Genomic DNA, 27,793 nt, shown 5'->3' with positions numbered 1-27,793 from the left:
GAAAAACAACAGTTCATTCGCGACCATGGCAAGTAGAGCTTCAGCAAAAGTAAGCCTTTGGAATTCCGACACCGTATACGAGCTCGGACTCTGTAGAGCGTTGGAACATACTCTTGGCATTTGGCCGACCAGTTGTCAAGATATTTTCTCAAAAGTACGGCTTTCCATCGTGGCATTTTTGGAAGTACGGAATCGCACGGGGAGCACTTTTATTTGCTCCATTTGATTGAATATTTTTTTAAATCGAAGCGCATTTTGAAATATTCTGTGCCTGCGTTCCGCGATACTTTGAAAGTTTGTAAGTAATTTTTGTATTTAATTAGATATCGATGGCGATGAATCTGCTTCGTGAGATTTTGACGGGCTGCGTGATCGTCGACGAAATGCTAAATTTTTTGGCTCTTGCCGCATATGCGATAATGGCGTTGCTCAAGGTTGGGGTACTGCGAATTAATCGAACGAAAATGGAGCTGCTAATTAAATCAGCAGTCGACGACTGGTCGACGATCGAAGATTCGAGCACGAGAGAAACGATGAGAAAATATGCTCGAACTGGAAGATTCGTTTTCATATTTCAATCGGTATCAGGTTTCTTGTCATGCGTCCTCATAGTGTGGCCGTCGTTTGGACCTTTCGTAGCAACGCTCAAGAGCCCTGAAAATCGTTTCGAACGTTCCAGCGCCGCAAGCTTTCACAATTACTCTAATTTTTCGTCGCCTCTGCTGCACGAAGAAAAAGATATAGTTTTGCCGTGGAGCCTCCCAATGGGGACTAGCTGCTTCACTTACGATATTCCCTTAATATTTTACGCCCTTTTTTACACCCTTCAAACGATTCAACTTTTTTCTACGTGTGCCGGTAACGTTGGCACGGACATCTACTTTTTTTCTATCAGCATGCACGTTTGTGGACAGTTCGAGTTACTCAAAATGAGATTTGAAAATTTCGGCGAAATTCCTGACTTCTGTGTCTGCCATGAGCAGGTACGCGCACTCGTGAGGAGACACAATCATCTCATGGAGCTTTCCAACAACTTTGAAGACAGTTTCAACCTCCTCATACTCGCTCAGCTCTTGACCAATGCGCTCATTATGAGCCTCTTGGGTACGCAGCTCTATTTCCATCAATGACTCTCCAAAACGCTCCTTGCTTTATTGACAATTCGTACAAAGTAAGAGGTGAATTTTGTTTCAGGAATTCAACTTATAATGAGCATAGAGACAGGGGACGGTACAACTGCGATTTTAGCTTTAATATCTTTCTACATTCTCAGCCTGCAATTGTTTTTGTACAGTTACGCCGGGGATTATTTGATGAGCCAAATTGAAAAAATTCGTTTCGCTGCTTACTGCGGTCCTTGGTACGATTTATCCCCGACGATCGTCAAAGATCTGATGTTCGTTATGTGCAGAAGTAATCGCACTTTCAATCTGACAGCGGGCAAAGTCGTTTGCATGAATATGGACAATTTTAAAAATATTTTCAAAACCATGGCCTCGTACTTTTCTGTCCTGAAAATTATGTTTGACGTCTAACGACGTTAACTTTTCGTTATTCAACGACGCGTTTCTCTGCATCATAATTGGATTGGAGATGGGAGAAGCGTCGCTGCTCGAATGTTGTTTTTTTTGTGAATTGTGACGACGAAACGAACTTTTTAAAATGCATTGTTTGGGGTAAGTAGCGTAAGAAAATAATAGTTTGTCGGTGTGAAAAATAAAGTACTGAAATTCGGTGATTTTCAATGGTGATTTTCCAAACAAATTTTTTTTTTAACTGCCGATACAATCGATCATGCAAAAAAAACGTAGAAACTCGTTTCTCCGGTTATCCAAAAACTTTTTCCCCTCCAAAAATCGATTCGGAATAAATTCTCCTGTGCTCCGGTGCATTGGGACAATTTTCAAGAAAATTGCTCTATTTCCTTGCGACACAAAATATCAAACAACTTTATCGACAAACGTGAGGCCTCTTTCGTAAAGGGCTCAAAAGGGACGACCTTTTTCTGAAGCTTCGGAATAAGAAAATTGTAGAGTTCACGTGAACGCTTTTCCATTGTTTAATGCTGGCTCTCCGACTAATGGATCGGAGAAAGTTTCGAGTGGTGGCTTCATTTTTACGACCTTATCAAACCCCGAGTCCGGTGTCTCGACCCAAAACTTTTGCAACATTTATTTTAATTTAACCTTGCTCCTCTCTGCGTTGAATTTTTTCATTGTAATTCTTACATTTCAAATAAAAAGCAAGGTTCTAAATGAATCTGGATTTCTGATTATTATTATAAATCGTTATTGCAGATCTTTAACTTCGAAATTCAATCGAATAAAAAAGCCAAAATGAAAAGAAAAATTTTCTATTCATAGTCGTTTACAGCCGTTTACATTGCGCGATGTCTCCTCTCGAATGCCAGGACATCAGGTCCGTTGGCATCGAGTTGTATTCACGAACTGAATACTCGAGCACCAACTCAATAAAAAATTGAGAAAGCAAAACTTGTCAGGAACATGCGAATGGTTTTTTTTTCACAATAACTTTGTTAATTTTATGCAACGAAAGAGTTTTGGGGAACAACGAAAAAATTGGTATCGTAGAATATTGTAATTCGTCAGGATGGTTGGAATTATGTTAAAAATATTGCTCATCAAGAAACTTACCTGGCGAATGTCAGTTCGTATCGTTTGACAACTTCAACAGTTCGATATTCGGGAGAAAAAATACGTGGCAAAGCTTCTTCTTTGCTTCGGTTGATACTTAATTTTCATCACACTAAAACTTTAAACGGCGTTCAATGGTGAAAGTTTGTTAAATATCTATGGAATGATGGAGATTATAATTGAACTTTTAGAAAAATAATAACAGAAGAATCGAAGAATTTCTTTGTATTTCTAATGGTAGGTTACGTTTCGAGGCTCCACAGATGTTTGCTTTTCTAGCTACGGAATTGAGCACCGAACTCATAGTCGTACCGAAGGTTATTTCAGAGTGAATACCGATCGTGCGGAACTTCGAATAGGAAATTTAATATGCAGCCTGCTGGAGAGAAAGAAAAATGTTTTCTTCCCTCGGAGCCTCAACTTCCCTTTTGTCAAATGCATTATTTCGCAATTTGCTGCACCTGTCCATCAATTTGTCCATGAATAAAAAACGTAAGTTCAGAAAGTACGATGGGGACTGTACGCGCATGCACATTGTAATACTAAAGGGTGAAAAACAACAGTTCATTCGTGACCATGGCAAGTAAAGGATCAGCAAAGGCAAGCCTTTGGAATGCCGACACCGTGTACGAACTTGGACTCTGTAGAATGTTGGAACAAACTCTCGGCATTTGGCCGATCGGTTATCAAGACACGTTTTCAAAATTACGACTCTTCGTCGTGGCAGTTTTGGAAGTACGAAATCTCAGCGCAGAAGCACTTCCATTTCTTTGATTTTATTTAGTATTTATTTCGTGTTATTTGACAGTTTCCAATCGAAAGTTTCGAAACAATGGGTTATCAAGTTCCTATTATTTACACGGATTTTAAATAGCTTTTCTCAATTCTGATTGATTTTTCGTTTAACGTAGATATCGATGATCATAAATCTAATCCGTGAGATAATCGCGGACTGCGTGATCGTGGACGAAATGGTAAATTTTGTGGCTCTGGTGGCATGTTCGATAGTTGCCTTGCTCAAAATCATGATACTGCAAATAAATAGAAGAAAAATGGAACTCGTGATAAAATCAGCGGTTGACGACTGGTCGATGATCGAAGAATCGAGCTCCAGAGAAATAATGAAACAACATGCTCGAACTGGAAGATTCGTATTTATATATCAAATGGCATCAGCAGTTCTGACAATCGTTCTAATGGCATGGGCGGCTTTGCCATTTCTCGCAGAATTGCCGGAAAGTCTCGGAGATCATTTTGAGAACTCGAGTGCCACCTCTTTTCACAATAATTCTGATCTTTTATCGCATCTCCATGAAGCTAAGGAAATTAATTTACCGCGGAGTCTCCCAATGGGGACTGGCTGTTTCGTTAACGATATCTCTTCGATATCTTACGCTCTCATTTTTATCTATCAAGTCATTCAACTCATTATAACGAGTGCTGGTAACATTGGCACCGACGTCTACTTTTTTTCGATTTGTATGCACGTTTGTGGACAGCTCGAGTTACTCAAAATAAAGTTTGAAAATTTCGGCCACGACTCTGACTCTCGTACCTGTCACGAACAAGTCCGTGCATTCGTAAAGAGACACAACCATCTGATAGAACTTTCCAATATTTTTGAAGACAGTTTCAATATTCTCATACTCGCTCAACTCTCAGCCAATGCTTTTATTATGAGCCTCTTGGGTATACAGCTCTATCTTTATTTATAATTTACTTTTCTTTTCACAAGCATCACCTCCAATTTCTTATCTAACATAGCGAATAACACGTCTAAAAGCCAAAAAAAAAAAAAATTATTTTACTTTCCTTGAATGAGATTCTATGGTTTTTATTTGTAAAATTGTTGTACTCATTGCGTATTCAACCAAAAACCAATGGTCATTTAAGTATTAGTTCGCATTTATTTTCGTCCGAGAAAAAAATGTCGGTTCGTTGATAATTCGTCAGAAGTAACGAAGCAATTTTGTTTCAGGTGTTCAACTAATAATAACCCTCAAGACAGGAAACGGTGCGAGTGCGATCTTAGCTTTAATGTCGATCTACGTTCTCAGTCTACAATTATTTTTGTACAGTTATGCCGGAGATTATTTAACGAGCCAAATTGAGAAAATTCGTTACGCAGCTTATTGCAGCCGTTGGTACGATTTATCGCCGGCATTGGTCAAAGATTTGACATTTATTATGTGCAGAAGCAATCGCACGTTCAATCTTACAGCGGGGAAAGTCGTTAGCATGAATTTGGACAATTTTAAAAATATTTTCAAAGCAATGGGCTCGTACTTTTCTGTTCTGAAACTAATCTTTGACGAATAATAATCTTGCTCTTTTCCATTTGCAACGATTTTTCTTCACATGTACGAAGAAACTCGAAAAAGTCTCGAGACATTGGCGCAGGTCCATTGACAGTCGTGTCTGTCGTCTGCTTGCACGGGACTCACTCGAGTTACATTATCTATGAATAAAGTAAATTTTGGTGGTCACACCGTTTGGGTTCAATGCGAAGCTTAAAATTTGAGTGTAGATCAAAAGATTACTTTTTTTCGGGTTTTTTCTTCAAGAATCTACAAAGTTTGTTAGAAAATACATAACAAACTACAGGAAATTGGTGCTGGTTGTTATATCGTTTTAGGACCCAAAAGTTCCAAAGTTCTCCCAGCGCAAACTTAGAGAGGAGGAGCGCGAATTTAATTAAAGGTTTATTTCGTTGCAATAATCGGAATAATTGAGCAGAGAAATAAGTGAATGAGCTTTTATGGATATACGGAGATAATTAAATTTGAAAAAATACCGTGCAGTAACGTTAGTGCGGTGACGAGCTGCAATCCATGATATTATGATGGGGAAAAAATTGAATTTTCCTATAAATTAAGTAATATTCATTGTTCAAAGTGGGAACTTTTACTGGAGTATGTCTACAAAAGTATGTCTAAAAGAAATGTCCGATTAAAGGTACCGTAATTTTGAAGATTATTTCAAGATGTATTTCGAATTATTACATATGAGCGTCAAGGTGAATTTTACTGCGCTGCACTGTTAAAATTTCCGTACGAATGTTTATGCCAGGATGCGGCGAGTGATTGATACGTACATTGGGGCAAAGACATTTTACCGTGATGCACCATAAAATTCACTAAACGTTTTGTAAATTTTAGTACATACGTACCGTAAATTTCACTATCTGCAATATTTACTATTATAAAACTTGAAATTCCACAAAATATTGAAAATTTTACAGTGCGTTACTGGAATAAATATTTTTCGTTGACTTGTCCCCACAGTCAAATATATCCGGTTAATTTTACAGTAAATTTCACGCTAAATATTACCGTTTCATTCTCTCCGGGTATAATATGATAAGGAGTTGCAATGCATTCGAACAATAGTCGACCGGAGGGGTTGAACCATGTTAGGAACGTTGGAATGCGTTCTCCCGGTCATTTACTGAATCATCAAAATTGTTAAAATTGTATTAAAAATATGGCTCAGTATGAGACTTACCTGCCGAGCAAACGTCAGTTTACGATTGTCGACACAGTTTTTGCTAAAATGCCAGAGGTTCCGTTGACTGCACTATAACGTCGAACGATGATAAATGGTTGCTTGATCTTTGTTAAATATCAATGAAACAATGTGCAAAAGGATTCAAAAAGACTAGAAACACTGCAAAAAAGAGAATAATTTGGTTGCATTTCGAAGAGTACGTTACGTTTGAACGTTCCACAGTCGTTTGGCAACACTTTTCTTATTTCTACCCTCGGAATTGAGCAACGAACTCATAGTCATACCTAAGGTTATTTGAGAGTGAATACCGATTGTGCGGAACTTCGAATAGGAAATTTAATATGCAGCCTGCTGGAGAGAAAGAAAAATGTTTTCTTCCCTCGGAGCCTCAACTTCCCTTTTGTCAAATGCATTATTTCGCAATTTGCTGCACCTGTCCATCAATTTGTCCATGAATAAAAAACGTAAGTTCAGAAAGTACGATGGGGACTGTACGCGCATGCACATTGTAATACTAAAGGGTGAAAAACAACAGTTCATTCGTGACCATGGCAAGTAAAGGATCAGCAAAGGCAAGCCTTTGGAATGCCGACACCGTGTACGAGCTTGGACTCTGTAGAATGTTGGAACAAACTCTCGGCATTTGGCCGATCGGTTATCAAGACACGTTTTCAAAAGTACGACTCTTCGTCGTGGCAGTTTTGGAAGTACGAAATCTCAGCGCAGAAGCACTTCCATTTCTTTGATTTTATTTAGTATTTATTTCGTGTTATTTGACAGTTTTCAATCGAAAGTTTCGAAACAATGGGTTATCAAGTTTCTATTATTTACACGGATTTTAAATAGCTTTTCTCAATTCTGATTGATTTTTCGTTTAACGTAGATATCGATGATCATAAATCTAATCCGTGAGATAATCGCGGACTGCGTGATCAAGGACGAAATGGTAAATGTTGTGGCTCTGGTGGCATGTTTGATAGTTGGGTTGCTCAAGATCATGATATTGCAAATAAATAGAAGCAAAATGGAGCTGGTGATAAAATCAGCGGTTGACGACTGGTCGATGATCGAAGAATCGAGCTCCAGAGAAATAATGAGACAACATGCTCGAACTGGAAGATTCGTATTTATATATCAAATGGCATCAGCAGTTCTGACAATCGTTCCAATGGCATGGGCGACTTTGCCATTTCTCGCAGAATTGCCGAAAAGTCTCAAAGACCGTTCTGAAAATTTGAATGCTAGAAGCTATCAGAATCATTCTGACTTTTCATTAGATCATTACGAACCTAAAGACAAGAATTTACCACAAATTTTTCCAATGGGAACTGGATGTTTCATTCACGATGTCTCTCCAATATTTTATGCCTTCATTTATATCACCCAAATAATTCAATTCATGGCTTCGTGTGCTGGTAACGTTGGCACTGACGTCTACTTTTTTTCGACCTGTATGCACGTCTGTGGACAGTTCGAATTACTCAACATGAAGTTTGAAAATTTCGGTCAGGATTCTGACTTTCGAACCTCTCACGAACAAATCCGCGTATTCGTGAAAAGACACAATCATTTGATGAAACTTTCCAACAACGTTGAAGACAGTTTTAATGTTCTCACACTCGCTCAACTCTCAGCCAATGCTTTCATTATGAGCCTCTTGGGTATACAGCTTTATTTTTATTGATGATTTTCTTTTAATTTTTTTTTTATTTTTTTTTGTAATATTGGTTGACTCATTGAGTAATCAATCAAAAACCAATGATTCTTTAAATTTTGGTTTTCATTAATTTCCGTGCCCTTTCTCTTTCAAAAAAATTCAGTTCATTGGTAATTCGTCGCAAGTAATGAAGGAATTTCGTTCCAGGTGTTCAGCTAATAATAGGCATCAAGACAGGAAACGGTGCAAGTGCGATCTTAGCGTTATCATCGATCTACGTTCTCAGTCTACAATTATTTTTGTACAGCTATACCGGAGATTATTTAACGAGCCAAATTGAAAAAATTTGTTACGCAATTTATTGCAGTCATTGGTACAATTTATCGCCGCCATTCGTCAAAGATTTGATGTTTATTATGTGCAGAAGCAATCGCTCGTTCAATCTCACCGCAGGAAAAGTTGTTAGCATGAATTTGGACAATTTTAAAAATATTTTCAAAGCAATGGGCTCGTATTTTTCTGTCCTGAAACTAATGTTTGACGAATAATAATCTTGCTTTTTTTTATTTTCAACGATTTTTCTTCAGATTTATCAAGATACTTCAGGATGCTGGCAGGTACACTGACAGTCGTGTCTGTCGTCTGCTTGTCCGAGACTTACTCGAGTTACATTATTTCTGAATAAAGTATATATTTTGAAATTCTGTGACGTCATAAAACCGGCATATTCGCGTATATATAAGCGTAGCGGCAGGGCTCGCGCTGGCTTTTCTTTTGCCCTGCAGTTTTTTCTTTTAATACTTGGCATCGAGCCGCTACCGCGTCTCTTGATAAGGCTGAGATCCTCATCGCAAAGCCTGAGATTTAAGTATAAATACAAAACACCTGTATGGGGATTTGTTCTTCAAAAATTGATGAAGTTCGTTTCGGTTGTATGCATTGCAATTTGCAAAAACTGTTTTTGGAGACTTGTCGGATAATTTACTGTCAGTAAATACATAACAAATTACAAGAAATTGGTGTCGATCGTTATCGTTTTATGACCCGCCGACTTAGAGAGAAACATCTTATTGTTGCAATCATCAAAATAATTGAGTGAATAAGTTTTTATGAATACAGTATGGTAACAAGTTGCAATGAAAAATTGTTGAAATTGTGCTAGAAATATTGCTCAGTAAAACTCACCCGCCAGGCGAACGTCGGTCTACGATTGTCGACACAATTTTTGCTAAAATGTCGGAGGTTCCATTGACGTGAGCCTGAAAAAGCAGTTACGCGTTCTCGAGATTTTTAAACTTGGTTATTCAATGTAAAAAAGCTCCTTTTTTCGTTTAATTTCATTTAATTCCAAATGTTCATTGCACTAAAACGTCAAACGACGAGAATAATGGTTGTTCGTTCTTTGTTCAATGTCTAGAAAATAATGCACAAAAGGATTCAAAGACTAAAAACACTGCAAAAAAGAGAGCGACTTGGTTATATTTCGAATAGTACGTTACGTTAGAGCGCTCCGCAAGCGTTTGGCAATATTTTTCTTATTTCTACCTACGGAATTGAGCACCGAACTTATAGTCGTACCGAAGGTTATTTGAGAGCGAATACCGATCATGTGAAAGCTAGAATAGGAAATTTAATATGCATCCTGCCGGAGAGAAAGAAAAATGTTTGCTTCCCTCTGAGGCTCAATTTCCTTTTCGACAAATGCATTTTTTCGCAGACTGATGCACCTGTCCATCAATTTATCCATGAATAAAAAACGTAAGTTTACAAAGTATGATGGGGACTGGGCGCGCATGCACATTGTAATACTAAAGGGTGAAAAGCAGCAGTTCATTCGCGACCATGGCAAGTAAAGCATCAGCAAAGGCAACCTTTTGGAATGCTGATACCGTGTACGAGCTTGGACTCTGTAGAATGTTAGCACAAACTCTCGGCATTTGGCCGGTCAGTTGTCAAGATATTTTTTCAAAAATACGGCTTTGCATCGCGGCAGCTTTGGAAGTATGAAATGGCTTTGGCATCAATTCCAATTCGTTGAGATTTTTTCATTTTATTAAATATTTACTCGAATGAGTAATTTTACTGTAAACATATAAACAAATGTGTTTACCCGTACAAAGTATCTGAATCATTTCGATCTTTTTTATCGAGGGATTTCAAAATGATCGCTAATTACGCTCCCATTGTCTTCGTATTTTTAAAGTTCCTTCGTCTATCGTGATTGGTTTTTGTCTAACTCAGATATCGTTGGCAATAAATCTGATCTGCGAGATCGTCGCGGACTGCGTGATAGTCGACGAAATTTTCGAATCCCTGGTCGTGGTGGCATGTTCGATAATTGCGTTGCTCAAAACTACGGTATTGCGAATGAATAGAAGAAAAATGGAACTAGTAATAAAATCAGCAGTTGATGATTGGTCGATGATCGAAGATTCAAACACAAGAGAAATCATGAGAAAATATGCTAAAACCGGAAGATCCGTATTCATATTTCAAATGGTATCATCATTGATAACGATCATTCAAATGGCGTCGGTGGCATTGCCCTTCCTCGCAGCATTGCCAGAAAGTCGCGGCGATCATTTTGAAAATTCGAGCGCTACAAATTTCCTCAATTTATCGAATGTTTCGTCACCCATTCGCGAAGCAAAGGACGACCTTTCGCTACGAAGTTTTCCCGTGGGGAGTGGATGTTTCGTCAATAATGTCTCTTCGATATCTTATGCTTTCGTTTACATTTTCCAAGTAATTCAACTGACGTCTACATGTGCCGGTAATGTTGGCATAGACGTTTATTTTTTTTCGATCAGCATGCACGTTTGTGGACAGTTCGAGTTACTCCGAATGAAATTTGAAAATTTCGGTCAGGATTCTGACTTTCATACCTGTCACGAACAAGTTCGTACCTTCGTAAGGAGACACAATCATTTGATGAACCTTTCCTACAACGTTGAAGACTGCTTCAATATTCTCATACTCGCTCAACTCTCAGTCAATACTTTCACTATCAGCCTTTTGGGTATACAGCTTTATTGTTATTGATCATTTTCTTTTCTTTTAATTTTTCTTTCCATGATTTTTTTTGTACAATTGGTCCACTCGTTAAGTAGTGGAGACCGGGGCTGGTTGGCCAACTTTTCAAATTCATATCTCAAACTCATAAATATAAGCAACCTTGCTCTATCTCCGATGAAAATGTGAATTTTTTAATTTAAAACGAAATGAGTACTTGAATCGCTTTTTTGACGAACCGTTTTTATGTCAACCAACCCTACGGCCGGGGCAAGTTGACTATGGTACTATTTTTACCAGGTAATCAACTACGTATTACTGAAATTAATGAAAACCGATAGTTATATCAATATTATTCATTTGATGATTCGAATGAGTGAAAAATTTTGTCATAAATGAATGTAAATATAATGTTTGTTCATAAGTGTGAGAAAAAGGAATATTTGATCCTCAGCCTCGTCATCAAAATCAGAATTGCAGTTTTTAGACACATAGAATATTATGTTTTCACTGGCACACCTTGAGTGGGCCCATTTAGAGGACCCATGTACGTTGACACATGTGTTAGCCAACCCCGTACTACTGTTGGCCTGTTACCCCACACTGCTTATTCAGCAACAAAACGTTTTACCAGCAAATTATAGTGATAATTGAGAAACATACTCTGCACAATTATAGTTAAATATATGAAAAATTAACATTTATGCAGAGGATTATTCTAATAATTGGAAAAAAATTCGAGGCAGCTGGAGATGAATGAGATTGACGTAAAAATTTGTTTTTGTGCCTGGATTTATGGAAATTCGTCACTGTTCGTAAACGACGTCTCGCTTCGACGCGTTGGGACACATGAGAGAGAAAGAGGTTTCAATGTGAACATTTGTATTAAGGAGGGTGGCTACACTCGTCAAAATGATAAGAAATTGATGAAATTTGGTGATAATGTTTTTCAACATCAAGTGCGAAGACACCATTTTTTTCAAAATTTTCTTCTGCTTAGTTATCGAGTAATTACGCATTAAAGCAGATTTCTTATGCCCGGAATGTATGCCTATGTATATGGAAACGCTATGCTTATACACGTGAACTTTAGTGATCAATTACTCGATAACTTTACAGAAGAAAAATCTTAAAAAATTTGTATTGTCAAATTTGGCCCTAAAGAATATGTTCACCAAATTTTATTAAATTCTTATCATTTTGAAATTTTTTATGTATTTAACATGGTTTAGCATGGCAACATTGTATCGTTGGTAGCCACCCTCCTTAACCGGGCGTATGTTTACACTCCGTAGTTTGGATGCCATTGTTTATTAGTCAACTTGCCCCGTTGGCCAAGTAGCCCCGGTCTCCCCTAATCAACCAAAAACTAATGATCTTTTTAATATTAATTCAAATTAATTTCTCCACAAAAAAAATTTAGTTCATTTTCAATTAATCGGAAGTAATGAAGGAATTTTGTTGCAGGTATTCAGCTAATAGTGGGCATCGAAACGGGAAACGGTGCGAGTGTGATCTTAGCTTTAGTGGCGATCTACGTTTTCAGTCTACAATTATTTTTGTACTGCTATGCCGGAGATTATTTAACGAGCCAAATTGAACAAATTTGTTACGCAGTTTATTGCAGTCGTTGGTACAGTTTAACGCCGCAACTCGCCAAAGATCTGATGTTTATTATGTGCAAAAGCAATCGCTCGTTCAATCTTACAGCGGGAAAAGTCGTTAGCATGAACTTGGACAGTTTTAAAAATATTTTCAAAGCAATGGGCTCGTACTTTTCTGTCCTGAGATTAATGTTTGATGACTAATTATCTTGCTTTTATCTATTTTCAACTATTCTCCTTGGTATCTACGAATAAACGCGAAGGAGTTTCGGGACTTTGACAGCCGTGTTGTCGCCTGCTCGCCCGAGACTCACTCGAATTACATTATTTCTAATTAAAGTATATTTTTGTATATGTAGGAAAATGTCAGAAAAAAAACTGGACACGAGGAAATGATATACAATAAATAATTTATCTTTATTCAACGTTCGGACAGCAAAGATAATACAACGACGTGTGTTTTATTCGGGTGATAGTAGTGATCTGTGCTTGTCTCACCCTTCAAGTCGCTGATCGTTCATTTATCATTATTGCAATCACCAATGCTATAGGAAATGGAGGTAAAAAGGTCACGACGTTTGGGTCTATTGCAAAGCCTGAGATTTGAGTGTTGATAAAAAAATAGCTCTGCGGGGGTTTGTTCTTCAAGAGTCTACGAAGGTTATTTCGGTTGTATTCATTCAAAGCGTTTCAGAGGGTTTTAAGAAAAGTAAGAGTCGAGTATAAGAGTTTATCCGGTGCATACACCGAATGGTTCAATTTTTGCAGTTTGCAAAAACTGTTTTTGGAGATTCGTCGGATTTTCTATTAGAAAATACATTACGAACGACACGAAATGGTTATCGTTTTAGGACCGAAAGTTTTCAAGTTATCCCAACGAAAACTTAGGGAGGCGGGCGGCGAAATCAAAATTTTATTTCGTTGTAATAATCGAAATAATTGAGCACAGGAATGAGCGAATGAGTTTTTATGGTTACAGTATGAGAACAATAAGTTGGAATGAAAAGTTGTCGAAATGGTGCTAAAAATATTGCTTAGTATGAGACTTACTCTGCCAGGCGAACGTCGGCCTATGACTGTCGACACAATTTTTGCTGAAATGCCAGATGTTCCATTGACGTAAGCCTAAAAAAAGCGATTACGTGTTCCCGATATTTTGAAATTTAGTTGAAGAATTTTTTTTTTTTTGTTTGGATTAATTCTAAATGTTCATTACACTAAATGTCGGACGACGACCAATGGTTGTTTGTTAAATATCCATAAAATAATGTGCAAAAGGATTCAAAAAGACTAGAAACACTGCACAAACAGAGAGAGAGAGAAAGCGAGCGAGCGATTTTGTTGCATTTCGAATAGTACGTCACGTTTGAACGCTCCGCAGTCGTTTGGCAACATTTTTTTTATTTTCACCTACGGAACTGAGCACCAAACTCATAATCGTACCGCGAAATTTATTTAAGAACGAATACCGACCATATGAAAGCTCGAATGGGTAATTCAATATGCAGCCTACCAGAGAGAAAAAAAGTGTTTTCTTCCCTCCGAGGCTCTATTTCCCTTTTGTCAAATGCATTTTTTCGCAAACTGCTGCACCTGTCCATCAATTTATCCATGAATAAAAAACGTACGTTCAGAAAGTATGATGGGACTGTGCGCGCATGCACATTGAGATACTAAAGGGTAAAAAACAACAGTTTGTCTGCGACCATGGCAAGTAAAACATCAGCAAAGGCAAGCCTTTGGAATTCCAACACCGTATACGGGCTCGGGCTCTGTAGAATGTTAGCACAAACTCTCGGCATTTGGCCGGTCAGTTGTCAAGACGTTTTCTCAAAAATGCGACTTTGCATCGTGGCAGTTTTGGAAGTATGAAATCGCTTTCGCACCAATTTCATTTCCTTGAGATTTTTTCATTTTATTGAATATTTACTCGAATGAGTAATTTCACTGTAAATATAAAAAAAATGTACTAATTTCCCGTACTAAGTATCCGAGTCATTCCAATCGTTTTTATCGAACGATTTCAAAATCAACACTAATTACGTTCCCATTGCTTCATTTTTTTCAAGTTCCTTCGTTTATCGCGATTGGTTTTTTGTCCAACTCAGATATCGTTGGCAACAAATCAGATCCTCGAGATTGTTGCAGACTGCGTGATAGTCGAGGAAATGTTCGAATCCCTGGCTATGGTGGTATGGTCGATAATTGCCTTGCTCAAGGTCATTCTAATGCGAATGAATAGAAGAAAAATGGAACTTGTAATAAAATCAGCAGTCGATGATTGGTCAATGATCGAAGACTCGAGCGCGATAGAAATAATGAGAAAACATGCTAAAACCGGAAGATCCGTATTCCTATTTCAAATTATATCGGATTTGATGGCGATCGTTCAAATGGCCTTGGTGGCATTGCCCTTTCTCGCAGCATTGCCAGAAACTCGCGGCGATCATTTTGAAAATTCGAGCGCTACAAATTCCCACAATTTATCGGATGTTTTCTCACCCATTCACGAAACAAAGGACGCCACTTCGCTACGAACTCTTCCAGTGGGGACTGGATGTCTCGTCAATAATATCTCTTCGATATCTTATGTTCTCGTTTACATCTACCAAGTATTTCAACTCGTGTCTACATGTGCCGGTAACGTTGGCATCGACGTCTATTTTTTTTCGATCAGCATGCACGTCTGTGGCCAGTTCGAGTTACTCCGAATGAAGTTTGAAAATTTCGGTCAGGATTCTGACCTTCGTACCTGCCACGAACAAGTTCGTACATTTGTAAAAAGACACAATCATCTGATGGAACTCTCAAACAACATTGAAGACAGTTTCAATGTTCTCATACTCGCTCAACTCTCAGTCAATGCTTTAACTATGAGCTTTTTGGGTACGTAGCTTCTGACAATTATGCACTATTCAGTAATCAACAATACAGCAAAAATCTTTCGAACTTTCGTTCATCATCGTTTCCCGGTCAGATGAAAATTCCGTTTAGTCATAAACGATTTGTCCAAAGTAACGAAGCAATTTTTTTCAGGTATTCAGTTCATAATAGCCATCAAGACAGGAAACGGTGCGAGTGCGATTTTCGCTTTTGTTTCATTCTACATTCTAAGTTTACAATTGTTTTTGTACAGTTATGCGGGAGATTATCTGATGAATCAAATTGAAAAAATTCGTTACGCAGCTTACTGCAGTCATTGGTATGATCTGTCGCCGTCAATTATGAAAGATCTCTTGTTCGTTATGTGCAGAAGTTATCACCCTTATAATCTCACAGCAGGAAAAGTGATTTGTATGAACTTGGACAGTTTCAAAAATATCTTCAAAGCCATGGGCTCGTATTTTTCTGTGCTCCAAGTTATGGTCAACCCGTAATAATATTGCATTGTTATTTTTCAACGACTTATCTGACCAAGGCTTGGCGAAAAAATTTCGCCCTATGCATTGTCGCATTTTAAGAATAATTGTGACAAAATAGTATGAAAATAAAGATTTCACTAAAGTACTGTCTTCCGTAACTAAGCTAGGAAAATAAAAACTTGTCCGAGTGAAGCATAGACCACCGAATTTGGGCTACTTTAAATAGCGATCCGACTGATGATCGTTTTCTGTCAGAAACACTTGTAAAAACTCTTCACTGAATCGATGGTGCAGAAAACCATAGAAACTTGCTCATAGGATTATCGAAAAACTTTTTACTTTTACATTAATTCATCTCCAAGATATGGAATTTCACCAAATCTCTCAACACTCGAGGCACAAGAACCGAGTACATTTTTCGTCTTTTACTTTTATGAATTTCTTTCTCAAAAGTTCAAAAGTTCTTTCTTTTCAAAATGAAAACTTTTCTCAAGAAGCTTTTCTAAAAAAAAGCACTGACTACACCTACAAGAGCGTAGGAAATATGCACATAAAAAAGGTCGCACATGAAAAATACATAATTGAAAATACTCATCGTGCGGAGCTCCGAGAAATTATTCGAAAGGTAAGTTGTTCGTAATCGACGGTGGAACGACTGCGCTAGTTTTACGTAACCAAAAGAGTCTCAGGCTCTCGCGCTTGCACCGAAGGATCCGTCGAAGTAAAAGCGAGTGACGGGAAAAATGTATCGCAAAATGTTTCCATGGCGAAGAATTCTTGAGCGTGGAGAGAGCCCGGTACAAAAGCGTTTATCATTCGAGGGTAAGCATCGTGGATAACTTTTTTTTAAAATTGCACCCGTAAAATGTCTAAGCTGTAGATAATCCCGGAAGAACAAAGAAAAAGTTAGCCCCGGATGATGACTGATGAGGGGTTAGACGATCGATGAAAATACACCTCCGCGTTGACTTGAAAATTATAGACGCGACTAACTTCTTCAGTTGCTCAACAACCAGATGGATAATGAGGGGGGAAAATGCACGGTAGGACTGCAGCACTCTCATTTATAAAAATGCAACAGTTTTACATAACTTTAGTTCCTGGTGAAGTATTTCACCCCTGGAGTTCAGACTTTATACCAGCTCAGTGATGGGAACGGTCAACGAAAATTACGCGTGGGATTCCGACACGACTTATGCCCTCGGAGTATACAAACTCATCGCGAGGCTTCTCGGCATCTGGCCACCGAGCTGTCACACTATTTTGTCCAGGATTCAAGTCATTATTCTTTCTCTTCTTCAGGTGAGTCTGAAAATCGAAAATTCGATTTTTTGTCACTTGCAACATTTATTAATGATTTTGATCCTCGCGCGCTTTTACAACATTTTCAATAAAGTCCAACCTCTCGTTTTAAGGTAGATCATGCTCGTAGGATCCTATTTTATGGATGTCTAAATTGGGTCGATTTTTACTTCCTAATTAAAGATATTATCGGAATTAATGTGTCTTCAAAATTGTAAATACATTTTTTCAACTCATTTTTTGGCGAATGACATTACGAGCCATTAATTGAACGGGGATCCATCGCTGACTGAACCTAAAATTTCATTCGTCCCTAATTTTTTATGTAAAAAATCGCTTTAGAGAGCGCAAAGGGAATACACAAAGAGAAATGAATCAAGAAAAAAGTGTCAATAAAAAGACAGAAGGCTATGAGAGGAATGGCCCAACCAAGAAGAAACAAAATGCACGAAATAAGCAAATGTGAGGTTACGAGTATTCGTTTTAACAATTTCGTTCAACCTTTAAGGAGTTTCGGTACAGAAGTCTAAATATTAAGAAATTGATCAAATTTGGTGATAATGTTCTTCAACATCAAGTGCGAAAACACAAATATTTTCAAAATTTTCTTCTACCTAGTTATCGAGTAATTACGCATTAAAGCAGATTTCTTATACCCGGAATGTATACTTATATATATGGAAACGCTATGCTCATACACGTGAACTTTAGTGATCAATTACTCGATAACTGTGTAGAAGAAAAAACTTAAAAAATTTGTATAGTCAAATTTGACACTAAAGAATATGTTCACCAAATTTTATAAAATTCTAAACTTTTTGAAATTTTTTATGTTTATAGCATGGTTTAGCATGGCAACATTGTATCGCCTGTACCGAAACTCCTTAACGTAATTTGTCTTTATTACTAGTAAGACAATCGTCTCGAATTTTTTCCAGACCTTCGTTATATACTTCATTATTATTGTGTACGTTTTTCATAAACTTCGTTAGAAGCGTTCATTCGTTGTGTGGAAAAATAGACGATTTTTACGCGTAGTCCCTAAATTTTATTCAGAGAAAGTATAGTCTCGATCTCGACGAGAGACTCCGGGCCAGCAGACGACAGAGCTGTCAATGTACTTGTCCCGAGACTCTACCGAGTCTCTTGATACCCCTGTGTGTTTTTCTTCACATTTAAACACGTTTATCTAAACAACCAGTAAAACAAACGTGTATGAACTACCTTAAAATTTTACGAAGCCCATAGAAATTTTTATTCGTTGTTTCTTAACACCGACTCAAAGGCGTGCTTGAAATTAATTCCCAATAGAAGTCGATTCTCTACTGATAGAAATTTTATTGAAAAATTAAATCGAGAATCGTTAAATTAAAGGAAATACACCAAAGTCTTGAAATTATTAGTGCGTCGAATTTTAATTAATCGAAATGAGACTGAAATCAAAACCTTGTTTTCAATATGAACTTAAGTGGAGCATGAATCATTTTTTTTATACATTTGTCAAAAGTCAAATGATTTTCCGATGGTGACGACTCGTCCAATACCCAGTGTTAAGACAAAGTTGCAAATTTCGAAATCGAAATTCTTTGACACAGTTTGTGACGACTCGTCCAATACCCAGTGTTAAGACAAAGTTGCAAATTTCGAAATCGAAATTCTTTGACACAGTTTGACCGATTAAAAGGAGGCTCTGTCAGTCGATTTTCCCATCGTTCTGCGTAGGCTGACAGAACCTTTTTTTAATCGATCAAACTGTGTCAAAGAATTTCGATTTCGATAATTCCAAGTGAGGTTAGTCGATTGATCCATACTCTTAAGGCTAAGGTTACCAAATTGATAAAACTTGGTGATAATGTTCTTCAACATAACGTGCAAAAGCTCAATTTTTTTCGAAATTTTCTTCTACATAATTATCGAGTAATAAAGCATAGCAAAGTTCTCATCCCCGGAATGTATACTTATATATATTGAAACGCTATTCTTATACACGTGATCTTTCGAGTTCAATTACTCGATAACGGTGTAGAAGAAAAATCTAAAAAAAATATGTATTGTCGAATTTGGTACTAAAGAATATGTTCACAAAATTTTATAAAATTCTGAACTTTTTGAATTTTTTAATGTTTTTAACATGGCTTAGTATGACAACATTGTATCGACTGTACCGAAAGCCCTTAAGAATTTTTTTAAAATATTTGGTGTCAAGACGCTGTCTAGTCCCTAAACATAGTGAACCAGCCAATTGGTGGTACGACAATAGTCGGCTTTGTACGAGTCAGAAAAGTTGAAAAAATATCTTTTTGCACACTTTTCTCACTCGTGCAAAGAATGAGCAAAAGTCGACGTCCCTCAATTGGCTGGTTCGCTCTGTACGACGAGTTGTTATAAGAATCGTTGAACCACGATCTTTCGACAATCCAAAAACTGATCATTCTGATCAAATACGACCAGGAGCTTCGCTCCTGTAGGTATGACAACGTTAACAAAAAACTTCACGAATTCTTAATAATTACAAAGGCGCTGTCAGTGCAGCAAAACGTGTATGTGCCCACAGGTAACAATGATGACGAGTATGATAGCGGAAATAAATACAGAGTGTTCATCGATAAGCGGGATCGTTGAGGTGATATCCCTCATCAGCTGTTCAATATTGTCCATTTTAAAGATGGTTATTCTCCATGGATTCCCGTCGATGTTGAACGAAGTCGTGACCTCGGCGATCGAAGATTGGTCGAACGTTGAGACCCCGAAGGCCCGAGGCATTATGAAAAAGCATGCTAAACTCGGTAGATTTGTATTTTTATTTCAACTCGGCTCGAGCTACGTAACGACCATTCCAATGATCATAGGGCCGCTGCCATTTTTGGCGCCCGAGATTTTAACGAATGACACAAACAGCAGCGTCCCATTCCGTGGGCTCCCACTCCGAACAACCTGCATCTTTGGCGACATGTCCGACATCGCCTACGCCACTGTGTTTACCATCCAAGCTCTTCAACTGTTGACAACGTGCACCGCCAACGTCGGCATTGACGTTTATTTCTTCGGTATTAGTATGCATCTCTGTGGACAATTCCGACTGCTCGGTCTGGAACTCGAAAATTTTGATATTAACGTCGATGAAACGAAGCAGCGACAAAATCTTGTCCGGATCATTCACAGGCACGTAAAACTCAGTCGGCTTGCTCAACACATCGAAGACTCCTTCAATGTTATCATACTCGTACAACTTTCGGCGAATGCCTTACAAATGTGCTTAATGGGTACGTAAAAACTTTTTTCTTAGACACTGGAATCATTCCTCGGTGTTTTTGTACACTATTTCGAGTCGAAAAATCAGCTGCGTTTCTGATCAGACTCTCCGCATTGTTATCCAGAGACACGCGGCAGCGTCTTGACACCAAGACGTGCAGAGCACATCCATACTCGAGATTTTATACTGCTCTACCGAAAAATATTCGCTCCTACCCCAGGCAAGTCTGGTCAGAACTGGCACGAAACGTTTTCCGCTGGAAATTCGGTTTAAAAGTGAAATTTGTTGAGCCATGTGCTCAAAACAATAAAAAAAAATATTATTTTGTCATGCGGCAGCACCAGATTATGTCCACACGCGTAGTCGAGTAAATGAAATTAACCCTCGCGACACCCCAACGTAGATTCGGAAAGAGCATGAAAACGATTTAAAAAATTTGACGAAGTTAGATCGACCCACGTACGCTCAGATATTTTCTAAAGAATCTGTCAAAACACGCCGAATATACACATTACTCACGTCGGGAGAGGGGGGGAAGTAGGGATCAAATTTTTCAACGGACTTTCAACAAGCAAAAGTTTCGTAGCAATTTGTACTAGAAAATTTCCCAATTTCATTGAAGATTCCCTTAAGAAATCGACGAAATGTTGTTTCGATCGGATAATTTTGCCGAAAAGTGATTGGACAGGAGTTTTGGCACTTTCACAAGTTTTTTTGTTCGATACTTCCACTTTCGTTTGGACATTGTTTTCTGTGTACACTAATCGAATTTATTACACGACAAATTCGATTAGTTTTGAATGAGACTTAATTTTTTCCAGGTATTCAAATGCTCTTGAGCATAAAGACGGGGAATACGGTAATGATTGTAAATACAATAATAATATTATACGTTATGAGTCTTCAACTCTTTTTGTACAGCTACGCGGGCGATCTTTTGTCATCAGAAATCGCTAGGCTCCGGATATCAGCTTATTTTTCACCATGGCCCGAGATGCCATTGAGCTTGGCGAGAGATATTCTTTTCGTTATAATGCGCAATGACAAAAATTTCAATATCACAGGTGGCAAAATTTATCGTATAGACATAGAAAACTTTAAGAACTTACTCAAAGCACTAGGCTCTTATTTCTCGGTTCTCCGAATTATGTTTGATGCTTGAACATTTTTTTGGCTAATACTGTTAGAACACAACGAACGAATCGAGGAGGACTGTACACGCAATTTTTTGTACTGTGATTTCGAATGTTCGAAAAATGTAATTTACTGGCGAAAAAGTGAAAAAAAATGGCTCAAAACATCGTACTTTGTTGAGATTAAATTCCTGCAGGGCCGAGCCGAAAACATCTGTAAAATATATTAGTACATTTTTTTTCCACGCGCTCCCGTTCTACGCAGCGCTAGTTGGTTATGAAAAGTACATTCGACAGAGCGCATGCGTTCTTCTCCCTCCCTTTGCCTATAATTTATTCCAGGAAGCTTCGAATGTTTCAAAATGCCACGATACAAAAAGTACGTGGAAAACTTGACAAGAAAAAGTTGATGTGCAAAAAAAGAGTAAGCGGACGTACATCGATCATGTGCAGAGGTAAGATAATTTTCAAGGAAGACACTTATATCTCCATTATTGTTTGTGCGAGACAAAACGTTAGTGCACAAAGGGTTGTGCTGGAGAGCATTGCGAGAAGGGTGCATAAACAATGAGTTGATCGCAACATCGACAGTTTGATAGCTCAATTGAAGATAATGATGGGTAAAGTTTGTTGGTCTTTTCTAGTGAAAAGGTATACCAATGTTGCTTTCAATGGACATGCGCATGACTTCGACTTTGACATTCGAGTAAGAGCTCAGTTCTTCGTGAACCTTCGAAGACTCAAGATCAAGAATATGCGTACAGTTTGATCAGTGAAACAGAAAACGGAATAGTAATTCAAAAGGGAATAAAAAGATCAACCTTGAATTTCTTGAAATTACAATATTCTTAGAATAGAAGACTAATCATTTTACGCATATTTTATACGGAATAACGTCTCGATCGAGTGAACCAAGCTGTGCTAGTTTTGCGCGAAATAGCGAAACTTCGTCGAAAGTAGAAATGATCGTTGGGGTCTTTTCTTAACAATCGCATTGAAATTTAGCGCCAAAACGCTACCGACACCTTGTGGTAAAAAAATAAAGCATTTCTGCCTCTTGCGAGTGAGGAGTGAGCTGTCTCTCGAAAACAGTCTGCGCGTCCAACCGGTGTAGCTTTCATCATAAAAGCGGTTAAAACGTTGAATTTACAATTGTAAACGTAATAATCTTTTAATGCCAATTTTGAGGATTTTTTATAATTCTCAATAACTCGAAAATCGTGACAGTATCATATCATTGATTTAAAGAAATAGGCAACGAAAATGTCGATAGGCGTACCGATAAAAGTGCTTCACGAAGCCGAGGGTCATACCATAACCTGCGAAACCAACACTGGTGAAGTATACCGTGGCAAATTAATCGAAGCCGAAGACAATATGAATTGTCAAATGCAAAGTATCACAGTTACGTACAGAGACGGTCAAGTGGGACAACTCGAAAATGTTTACATTAGAGGATCCAAAATACGATTTCTTATATTACCTGATATGTTGAAAAACGCACCGATGTTCAAGAGACCTGGTGGCAAAGGGTCTGGCACAGCAGGACGAGGAAAATCTGCTATTCTACGCGCACAAGGTATGTTTCAATATTTATTTATTCTTTTTGCTCACTTTCTTTCCAATCAGTAGTTTCTACAATTCTTTTACTCCAAAATTTCTAAGCAACAGCAAGCAAGTTTTTTCTATTCTTAATGTCGTAAACCAATGCCAATGTAGTATGAACGAAATTAATTTAAAGAAACTGAGGAAACTGATAAAATAACAAATGTAACAAAAAGTAGTCAAAAAGAAGAAACGCAGAATTGAACTGTAAAAACATTACTTAAAAGTGGGATTCAAGGGCTATATGAAAATGAAGGAACAAATTGGAATTTAATATTTTATTTACGGCATTTGATTATAGCGAGAGGCAGAGGTCGTGGTCAAAACCAAAGAGGAAGAGGAACTGGATCAGCTCCTTGGCTCAACCAACAGAATCAACCTGGTGGATCACAAGGTGGACGTGGAAGAGGCTAATTTTATTGTGAACATCTCCCAACTGGATCACCGTTTATTTTTTATTGTCAATCTGCCGATTGTAATTCATTCCTGTACTTTTATACAGTGCGTAGATTAACGTTTTCTGGAATTCAATAAACCATCTCAATCTCCCAAATTTTTACTGAACTAGCTATCAAGTTTGCACCTCTGACAACTTGATGAGCAATCTATTATGATATTAGTATGTATTCGCCAGGAGAAAAAGTTTCTAGGGATTTCATACTCCGATTTGCCACTGTTTCAAAATCCTGAAAGTAAAGAAATTCCATCAACCCAGCCTCAATATAAATCCAAATAAAAGGTTTTGTTGTGGCTAAATGTTCAAAGAAGAAAAAATTCTGTCGTTGAATTATGAACTGTTGGGGTAGCAGAGATCGAAAGATCGTAATATAAATTTTTTGTTGAAATCTATTCCAAATTTATTCGTTCACATTTCGGTTCATCTCGATTACCCAATGATTGCATCATGAGATTTATTCTTCTGATATATATTTTTTACACTTTTCGAACCTTTGAATCGGGTAGCGTGAATTATTAAAAAAACGTAAGAGAAGAACTTCAGGAAGCTTGTAAAAGCCTCTCACAGATGGCGTCTGATTGCATTTCCACGAATCACCGTTGAGGTTCCGAGTCCGAGTGTTTGGTGCGATCGTGAGAGTTGTCAAAAGTAAATAATATTGAATTTAGTAAAGAATCAAGATACAATGTCAACTTTGTACGATCAAATTAAACTTTTGTATGATCAGGGCCTTTACTCCAACGTAATTGGTCTCGTGAGTAGCTCTTAGTTATTTTTTCTTGTTACTCTAACCCGACTTCACGTTTGTTGTGTCGATGTTTTTATTTCGAATAATTATTAATAAACATCTGTTCATTGCGCTACTTTTCGTTTTCAATTGATTTTTATTTTTCCAGGCCAGTTTAATTTTGTCGTTGAGTGATCACAATGGAGATCTTTTACCAGCCCATGCAAAATTCCATGTTTATGTACATTGCGCAGACTCGCACTTTCATTTGGGAAAATTTAGGAAAGCGGAATCATTGTATAAAAAATCGTTGCAATTTCGAAAATGTTTGCTCAAGTCCAAAGGTGCCACCAAACCTCCTATCGAGGGCCATAAAGATCTTCTTTCAGACATAGATATTAAATACCAAATACACCTGTGCCTAGTAAAGTTAAAAAATCAGCAAGAAGCTCTTCAGGTGTTACAGAGTATACCAGGAAAACAAAGAACGGCAAAGGTACGAAATTCCCACTGAAGGTTACATCATTAAAATCCAATAAATTTTTGGTTTCCAGTGAAACTGAGAATTTAAATGCAATCTTTGCGTACAACCGTTACACAGCAGTTTTCTGAAACTTTAAAATTATATGCGCGAGAAAAAATGTGAACTTCAAAACCATAAGTTATTTTAACTTGGAAATGCTTTAACGAAAAATGGCAAACTCTGAAAATTTATTATTATTTTTCATGATGTTCTGTTTTTTAACATAATTTACTCCAATTTCCTCATCTGCTGCAAAATTATTCAATTGAAAATGAGACTATGGATACGACATGAAGATAATGAAAAACCAACAAATGATTTTATTTGACAGAGATTACGATTTTCCAAATATTCATTGTGCTCGGCTCACGAATTTGTGAAAATATTTTATTGTATCGTTTAGCAATTTGCAACAATTATTTTCTCTTATTGAAGATTGATTTCTTTAGAGTAATGATATTCTGCAAAACTAACGAATTTCAAAAAAACTCAGGTGAACATGGCCCTAGCAAAAATATTTCAAGAGCAAGGAATGGAGAGATCCGCGATTACCACGTACAAAGAGGTATTACGAGAATGTCCCTTAGCATTGGAAGCAGCAGAAGGCTTATTGGCATTGGGAGTGAAGGGTGTCGAAGTGAATTCCCTGATAGTAGGATTTACTGCGAATTTACCAAACTCGGATTGGCTCAATACGTGGATAAAGGCTCATGCTCACATACACAATCGTGAATACAACCACGCGATAACGACTCTGCGATCGTTGGATAACGCGAATTTCCTTCGTGATAACTTCAACCTGTTGGTAACGATGGGCGAGTGTTATTACTACGCGGGTGATGATAAAAACGCGTTATTGTGCTTGCACAGATCGAGAGTAATCGATCCGGATGTTACCAAAGGGTAATTAAGAATTCAATGACTTTATTCATTTTTCATCTCAAAGTTGAAGACTTATTTGAATGAAACTTTTTTTATCCAGATTAGATCTGTACGCCGCAGTTCTTTATAAAACGCAATATACCAAAGAACTGGAGAAATTGATACCCGTGATAACGTCGTCGAGCGAGTGTACAGCTGAAATATACATCGCGATGGCTTACGCCCTCTACGCTTCCCGCAAACTAAACAGGGCTAACACACTCACGGCTCAAGCCATGAACTTACGCCCTAATAACGTCGAAGCGATCATTCTCCGAGGAAATATTTTCATAGATCAAAAAAAGTATCAGGAAGCCCTTCATCACTTCAGACAAGCAATGCAGCTTCGACCTCATCGCTACGAACCTCACAAAGGCCTGGTCGATTGTTTCGTTGGAATGCATCGCCTAAGAGAAGCTCTCAACATCGCTAGCAGTGCTTGCAAACAGCTCGGCCACACCCCAAGAGTTTTATCGGTAAAATAAAACTTGCTTGCATGATTTTAAAGACACGTTTTTTTTCGTGGAGAGTTAGATCTTCTCAAAAAATACTTTTTGTTACTATTTCTTATAGTTGTACGCCTCGGTTCTCATGAAAGATCCAGTTTCCGTTGGGAAAGCAAAAAATTTGTTAGAGAAAGCTCTTTCTCAGGATGAAACTTACCTTCCTGCTGTTTATTTTCTCGCCGAAATATACGAGCAAGAAATAAATCTCGAAGCTGCGATCGAACTCCTCGAAAGGCAAGTCGAAATACAACCGACGTGTAAATTGCATCAAATGCTGGGAGATTTGTGGGCCAGAGTTCACAACGAAGAAAAAGCTCTTGATCACTATGGCATTGCGTTAAAGTAAGATTTCATATTTTAACATTTTTTTCAGCTGACGATAAGCGTCGAATCAAAACGATGAAATAAATCCATTTTTTTCTTGTCCAAGCTTGGACCCGAGTAATAGACGAGCTTTAGAAGGAATGCACCGTTTGGACAGCACAGCGAGTAAATTAGACTCGAGTTATTATTTGACCGTCGGTGAAGAACACGCCGATACGACGTACGACGTGGGCGATGGTTTACCTGACTCGGACAACGACGAAGCCGCCGAAGAAAGCGAAACCGAAGCTGTTTGGTCAGACATGGATCTCGAGGCCAACAGTCAATAATAATAAGAAAAAACGTTGCTGCTTCTTCTCTCACACAAAAATTTTCAAAGATAAAGTCGATATCAATTGGTTTTTATTTCAAACTGATTGCCTGATTTTTAAGAGGGCAACCTGCATCAAAGTGCTAAAAATCATAATGACGGGATTTTTCTCTTTGGTTCCAGTGAAACGGATCCTCAAACGATCATAAAACAATGTTCTTGAAACATCTGATTTCTGATACTTGTTTTTGACAGTATTTGCGACTCCTTAAAATAGTATATTACGCACCTAGGGAGGGAACGTAGACTATTTCAAACCGGGGGCAGAATTGACAAGCACGCGGTTTGAGGTGGTCTAATTTCACTCCTGATACTATTTTTCACCACACATGCACCGAAAATTCAACCTTCCGATTTCGGAAAGTTGAACTTTCGGCGCATGTGTGGTGAAAACGAATTTTCTCGGTTTTGTAAAATGTAATGTGGGCCATTATTTTTGTCTAACAAATAATGGAAGAATTTATTTTTATGACGAAATGCGTGCTGAAAGAAACCAGAAGTTTTAGGATAAGTTTCCTCACTTGAACGGGGGAGAAAACGGAAAAAGAAAAAGATTTCATTAGTATTTCAGGTTTCCCTCTTAAAGAATTTGAAGGCTCAATAAAATTTATTTCTCCGTTATTTACGTTCCCATCTATTTACAAGACTGAAATTATGACGTTTACTTTTCGATCTTTTTTTTCGTTCCTGATGGAATGTCATAAAAAATGAAGAATCATGTACAGGACGTTTGTAAGAGATTTTTTGTTGCATAAGTTATCGATATTGAGAAGCTCGACAACGAGAAGATCAATTGCCTAAACGAATGGATCACGTTCAATTGAGAGATCTTTGCAGATTGTTATAAATTAAATTGTGCTTGACAAGAAATTCCAT

The 27,793-nt window shown here is 37.7% G+C and overlaps 7 protein-coding genes across 9 annotated transcripts; all 7 read left to right on the top strand.

Annotated features, from left to right (window-relative positions):
- Positions 1 to 25: 25 nt before the first annotated feature.
- Positions 26 to 1,535, top strand: LOC122410827 (odorant receptor 45b-like). The gene is made up of 3 exons (XM_043419267.1): positions 26 to 184; positions 324 to 1,104; positions 1,195 to 1,535. Exons 1-3 carry the CDS (start codon positions 26 to 28, stop codon positions 1,533 to 1,535), a joined length of 1,281 nt encoding a protein of 426 aa, XP_043275202.1.
- A 1,695-nt stretch (positions 1,536 to 3,230) lies between these two features.
- LOC122410824 (uncharacterized) lies at positions 3,231 to 4,369 on the top strand. Its single transcript, XM_043419264.1, has 2 exons — positions 3,231 to 3,389; positions 3,566 to 4,369. The coding sequence occupies exons 1-2, from the start codon at positions 3,231 to 3,233 to the stop codon at positions 4,367 to 4,369; spliced, it is 963 nt and encodes a 320-aa protein (XP_043275199.1).
- A 2,340-nt stretch (positions 4,370 to 6,709) lies between these two features.
- LOC122410501 (odorant receptor 22c-like) lies at positions 6,710 to 8,674 on the top strand. Of its 2 annotated transcripts, none has more exons than XM_043418678.1 (3): positions 6,710 to 6,868; positions 7,045 to 7,822; positions 8,026 to 8,674. In XM_043418678.1, exons 1-3 carry the CDS (start codon positions 6,710 to 6,712, stop codon positions 8,364 to 8,366), a joined length of 1,278 nt encoding a protein of 425 aa, XP_043274613.1. In that variant the 3' UTR covers positions 8,367 to 8,674. The 2 variants fall into 2 exon arrangements, with proteins under 2 accessions (XP_043274613.1, XP_043274614.1); XM_043418679.1 differs by having other exon boundaries at positions 6,716 to 6,838.
- Positions 8,675 to 9,651: 977 nt separating this feature from the next.
- LOC122410823 (uncharacterized) lies at positions 9,652 to 15,846 on the top strand. The gene is made up of 6 exons (XM_043419263.1): positions 9,652 to 9,819; positions 10,060 to 10,837; positions 12,298 to 12,637; positions 14,129 to 14,300; positions 14,543 to 15,320; positions 15,471 to 15,846. The coding sequence occupies exons 1-6, from the start codon at positions 9,661 to 9,663 to the stop codon at positions 15,809 to 15,811; spliced, it is 2,568 nt and encodes an 855-aa protein (XP_043275198.1). The 5' UTR covers positions 9,652 to 9,660; the 3' UTR covers positions 15,812 to 15,846.
- Positions 15,847 to 19,640: 3,794 nt separating this feature from the next.
- On the top strand, positions 19,641 to 21,517 carry LOC122410518 (odorant receptor 13a-like). Of its 2 annotated transcripts, XM_043418706.1 has the most exons (3): positions 19,860 to 20,361; positions 21,173 to 21,210; positions 21,273 to 21,443. In XM_043418706.1, exons 1-3 carry the CDS (start codon positions 19,863 to 19,865, stop codon positions 21,306 to 21,308), a joined length of 573 nt encoding a protein of 190 aa, XP_043274641.1. In that variant the 5' UTR covers positions 19,860 to 19,862; the 3' UTR covers positions 21,309 to 21,443. The 2 variants fall into 2 exon arrangements, with proteins under 2 accessions (XP_043274640.1, XP_043274641.1); XM_043418705.1 differs by having other exon boundaries at positions 19,641 to 20,361; positions 21,173 to 21,517.
- Positions 21,518 to 22,275: 758 nt separating this feature from the next.
- Positions 22,276 to 23,642, top strand: SmD3 (small ribonucleoprotein particle protein SmD3). Its single transcript, XM_043419738.1, has 2 exons — positions 22,276 to 23,063; positions 23,391 to 23,642. The coding sequence occupies exons 1-2, from the start codon at positions 22,748 to 22,750 to the stop codon at positions 23,501 to 23,503; spliced, it is 429 nt and encodes a 142-aa protein (XP_043275673.1). The 5' UTR covers positions 22,276 to 22,747; the 3' UTR covers positions 23,504 to 23,642.
- Positions 23,643 to 23,786: 144 nt separating this feature from the next.
- APC7 (anaphase-promoting complex subunit 7) lies at positions 23,787 to 27,787 on the top strand. Its single transcript, XM_043419721.1, has 6 exons — positions 23,787 to 24,300; positions 24,443 to 24,769; positions 25,290 to 25,699; positions 25,779 to 26,193; positions 26,291 to 26,565; positions 26,654 to 27,787. Exons 1-6 carry the CDS (start codon positions 24,232 to 24,234, stop codon positions 26,874 to 26,876), a joined length of 1,719 nt encoding a protein of 572 aa, XP_043275656.1. The 5' UTR covers positions 23,787 to 24,231; the 3' UTR covers positions 26,877 to 27,787.
- Positions 27,788 to 27,793: the final 6 nt, after the last annotated feature.

The sequence above is a fragment of the Venturia canescens genome, chromosome 5 (genome assembly GCF_019457755.1).
Source record: "Venturia canescens isolate UGA chromosome 5, ASM1945775v1, whole genome shotgun sequence".
Classification (NCBI taxonomy): domain Eukaryota; kingdom Metazoa; phylum Arthropoda; class Insecta; order Hymenoptera; family Ichneumonidae; genus Venturia; species Venturia canescens.
The sequence above is the reverse complement of the archived record's forward strand: the minus strand, read 5'-3'. Positions and strand labels throughout refer to the sequence as shown.

Excerpts from the sequence above, each read along its gene's own strand:
- LOC122410518 (XM_043418705.1), top strand. The coding sequence starts at position 19,641 with ATGTGCCCACAGGTAACAATGATGACGAGTATGATAGCGGAAATAAAT. Across the intron at positions 20,362-21,172 it reads CTTACAAATGTGCTTAATGG|GTATTCAAATGCTCTTGAGC; the intron begins GTACGTAAAAAC and ends AATTTTTTCCAG.
- LOC122410827 (XM_043419267.1), top strand. The coding sequence starts at position 26 with ATGGCAAGTAGAGCTTCAGCAAAAGTAAGCCTTTGGAATTCCGACACC. Across the intron at positions 185-323 it reads CCATCGTGGCATTTTTGGAA|ATATCGATGGCGATGAATCT; the intron begins GTACGGAATCGC and ends GTATTTAATTAG. Across the intron at positions 1,105-1,194 it reads GCTCATTATGAGCCTCTTGG|GAATTCAACTTATAATGAGC; the intron begins GTACGCAGCTCT and ends ATTTTGTTTCAG.
- LOC122410823 (XM_043419263.1), top strand. The coding sequence starts at position 9,661 with ATGGCAAGTAAAGCATCAGCAAAGGCAACCTTTTGGAATGCTGATACC. Across the intron at positions 12,638-14,128 it reads AGATTAATGTTTGATGACTA|TTTGTCTGCGACCATGGCAA; the intron begins ATTATCTTGCTT and ends AAAAAACAACAG. Across the intron at positions 14,301-14,542 it reads GCATCGTGGCAGTTTTGGAA|ATATCGTTGGCAACAAATCA; the intron begins GTATGAAATCGC and ends TGTCCAACTCAG.
- SmD3 (XM_043419738.1), top strand. The coding sequence starts at position 22,748 with ATGTCGATAGGCGTACCGATAAAAGTGCTTCACGAAGCCGAGGGTCAT. Across the intron at positions 23,064-23,390 it reads TGCTATTCTACGCGCACAAG|CGAGAGGCAGAGGTCGTGGT; the intron begins GTATGTTTCAAT and ends ATTTGATTATAG.
- APC7 (XM_043419721.1), top strand. The coding sequence starts at position 24,232 with ATGTCAACTTTGTACGATCAAATTAAACTTTTGTATGATCAGGGCCTT. Across the intron at positions 25,700-25,778 it reads GATCCGGATGTTACCAAAGG|ATTAGATCTGTACGCCGCAG; the intron begins GTAATTAAGAAT and ends TTTTTTATCCAG. Across the intron at positions 26,566-26,653 it reads CACTATGGCATTGCGTTAAA|CTTGGACCCGAGTAATAGAC; the intron begins GTAAGATTTCAT and ends TTCTTGTCCAAG.
- LOC122410824 (XM_043419264.1), top strand. The coding sequence starts at position 3,231 with ATGGCAAGTAAAGGATCAGCAAAGGCAAGCCTTTGGAATGCCGACACC. Across the intron at positions 3,390-3,565 it reads TCGTCGTGGCAGTTTTGGAA|ATATCGATGATCATAAATCT; the intron begins GTACGAAATCTC and ends CGTTTAACGTAG.
- LOC122410501 (XM_043418678.1), top strand. The coding sequence starts at position 6,710 with ATGGCAAGTAAAGGATCAGCAAAGGCAAGCCTTTGGAATGCCGACACC. Across the intron at positions 6,869-7,044 it reads TCGTCGTGGCAGTTTTGGAA|ATATCGATGATCATAAATCT; the intron begins GTACGAAATCTC and ends CGTTTAACGTAG. Across the intron at positions 7,823-8,025 it reads TTTCATTATGAGCCTCTTGG|GTGTTCAGCTAATAATAGGC; the intron begins GTATACAGCTTT and ends ATTTCGTTCCAG.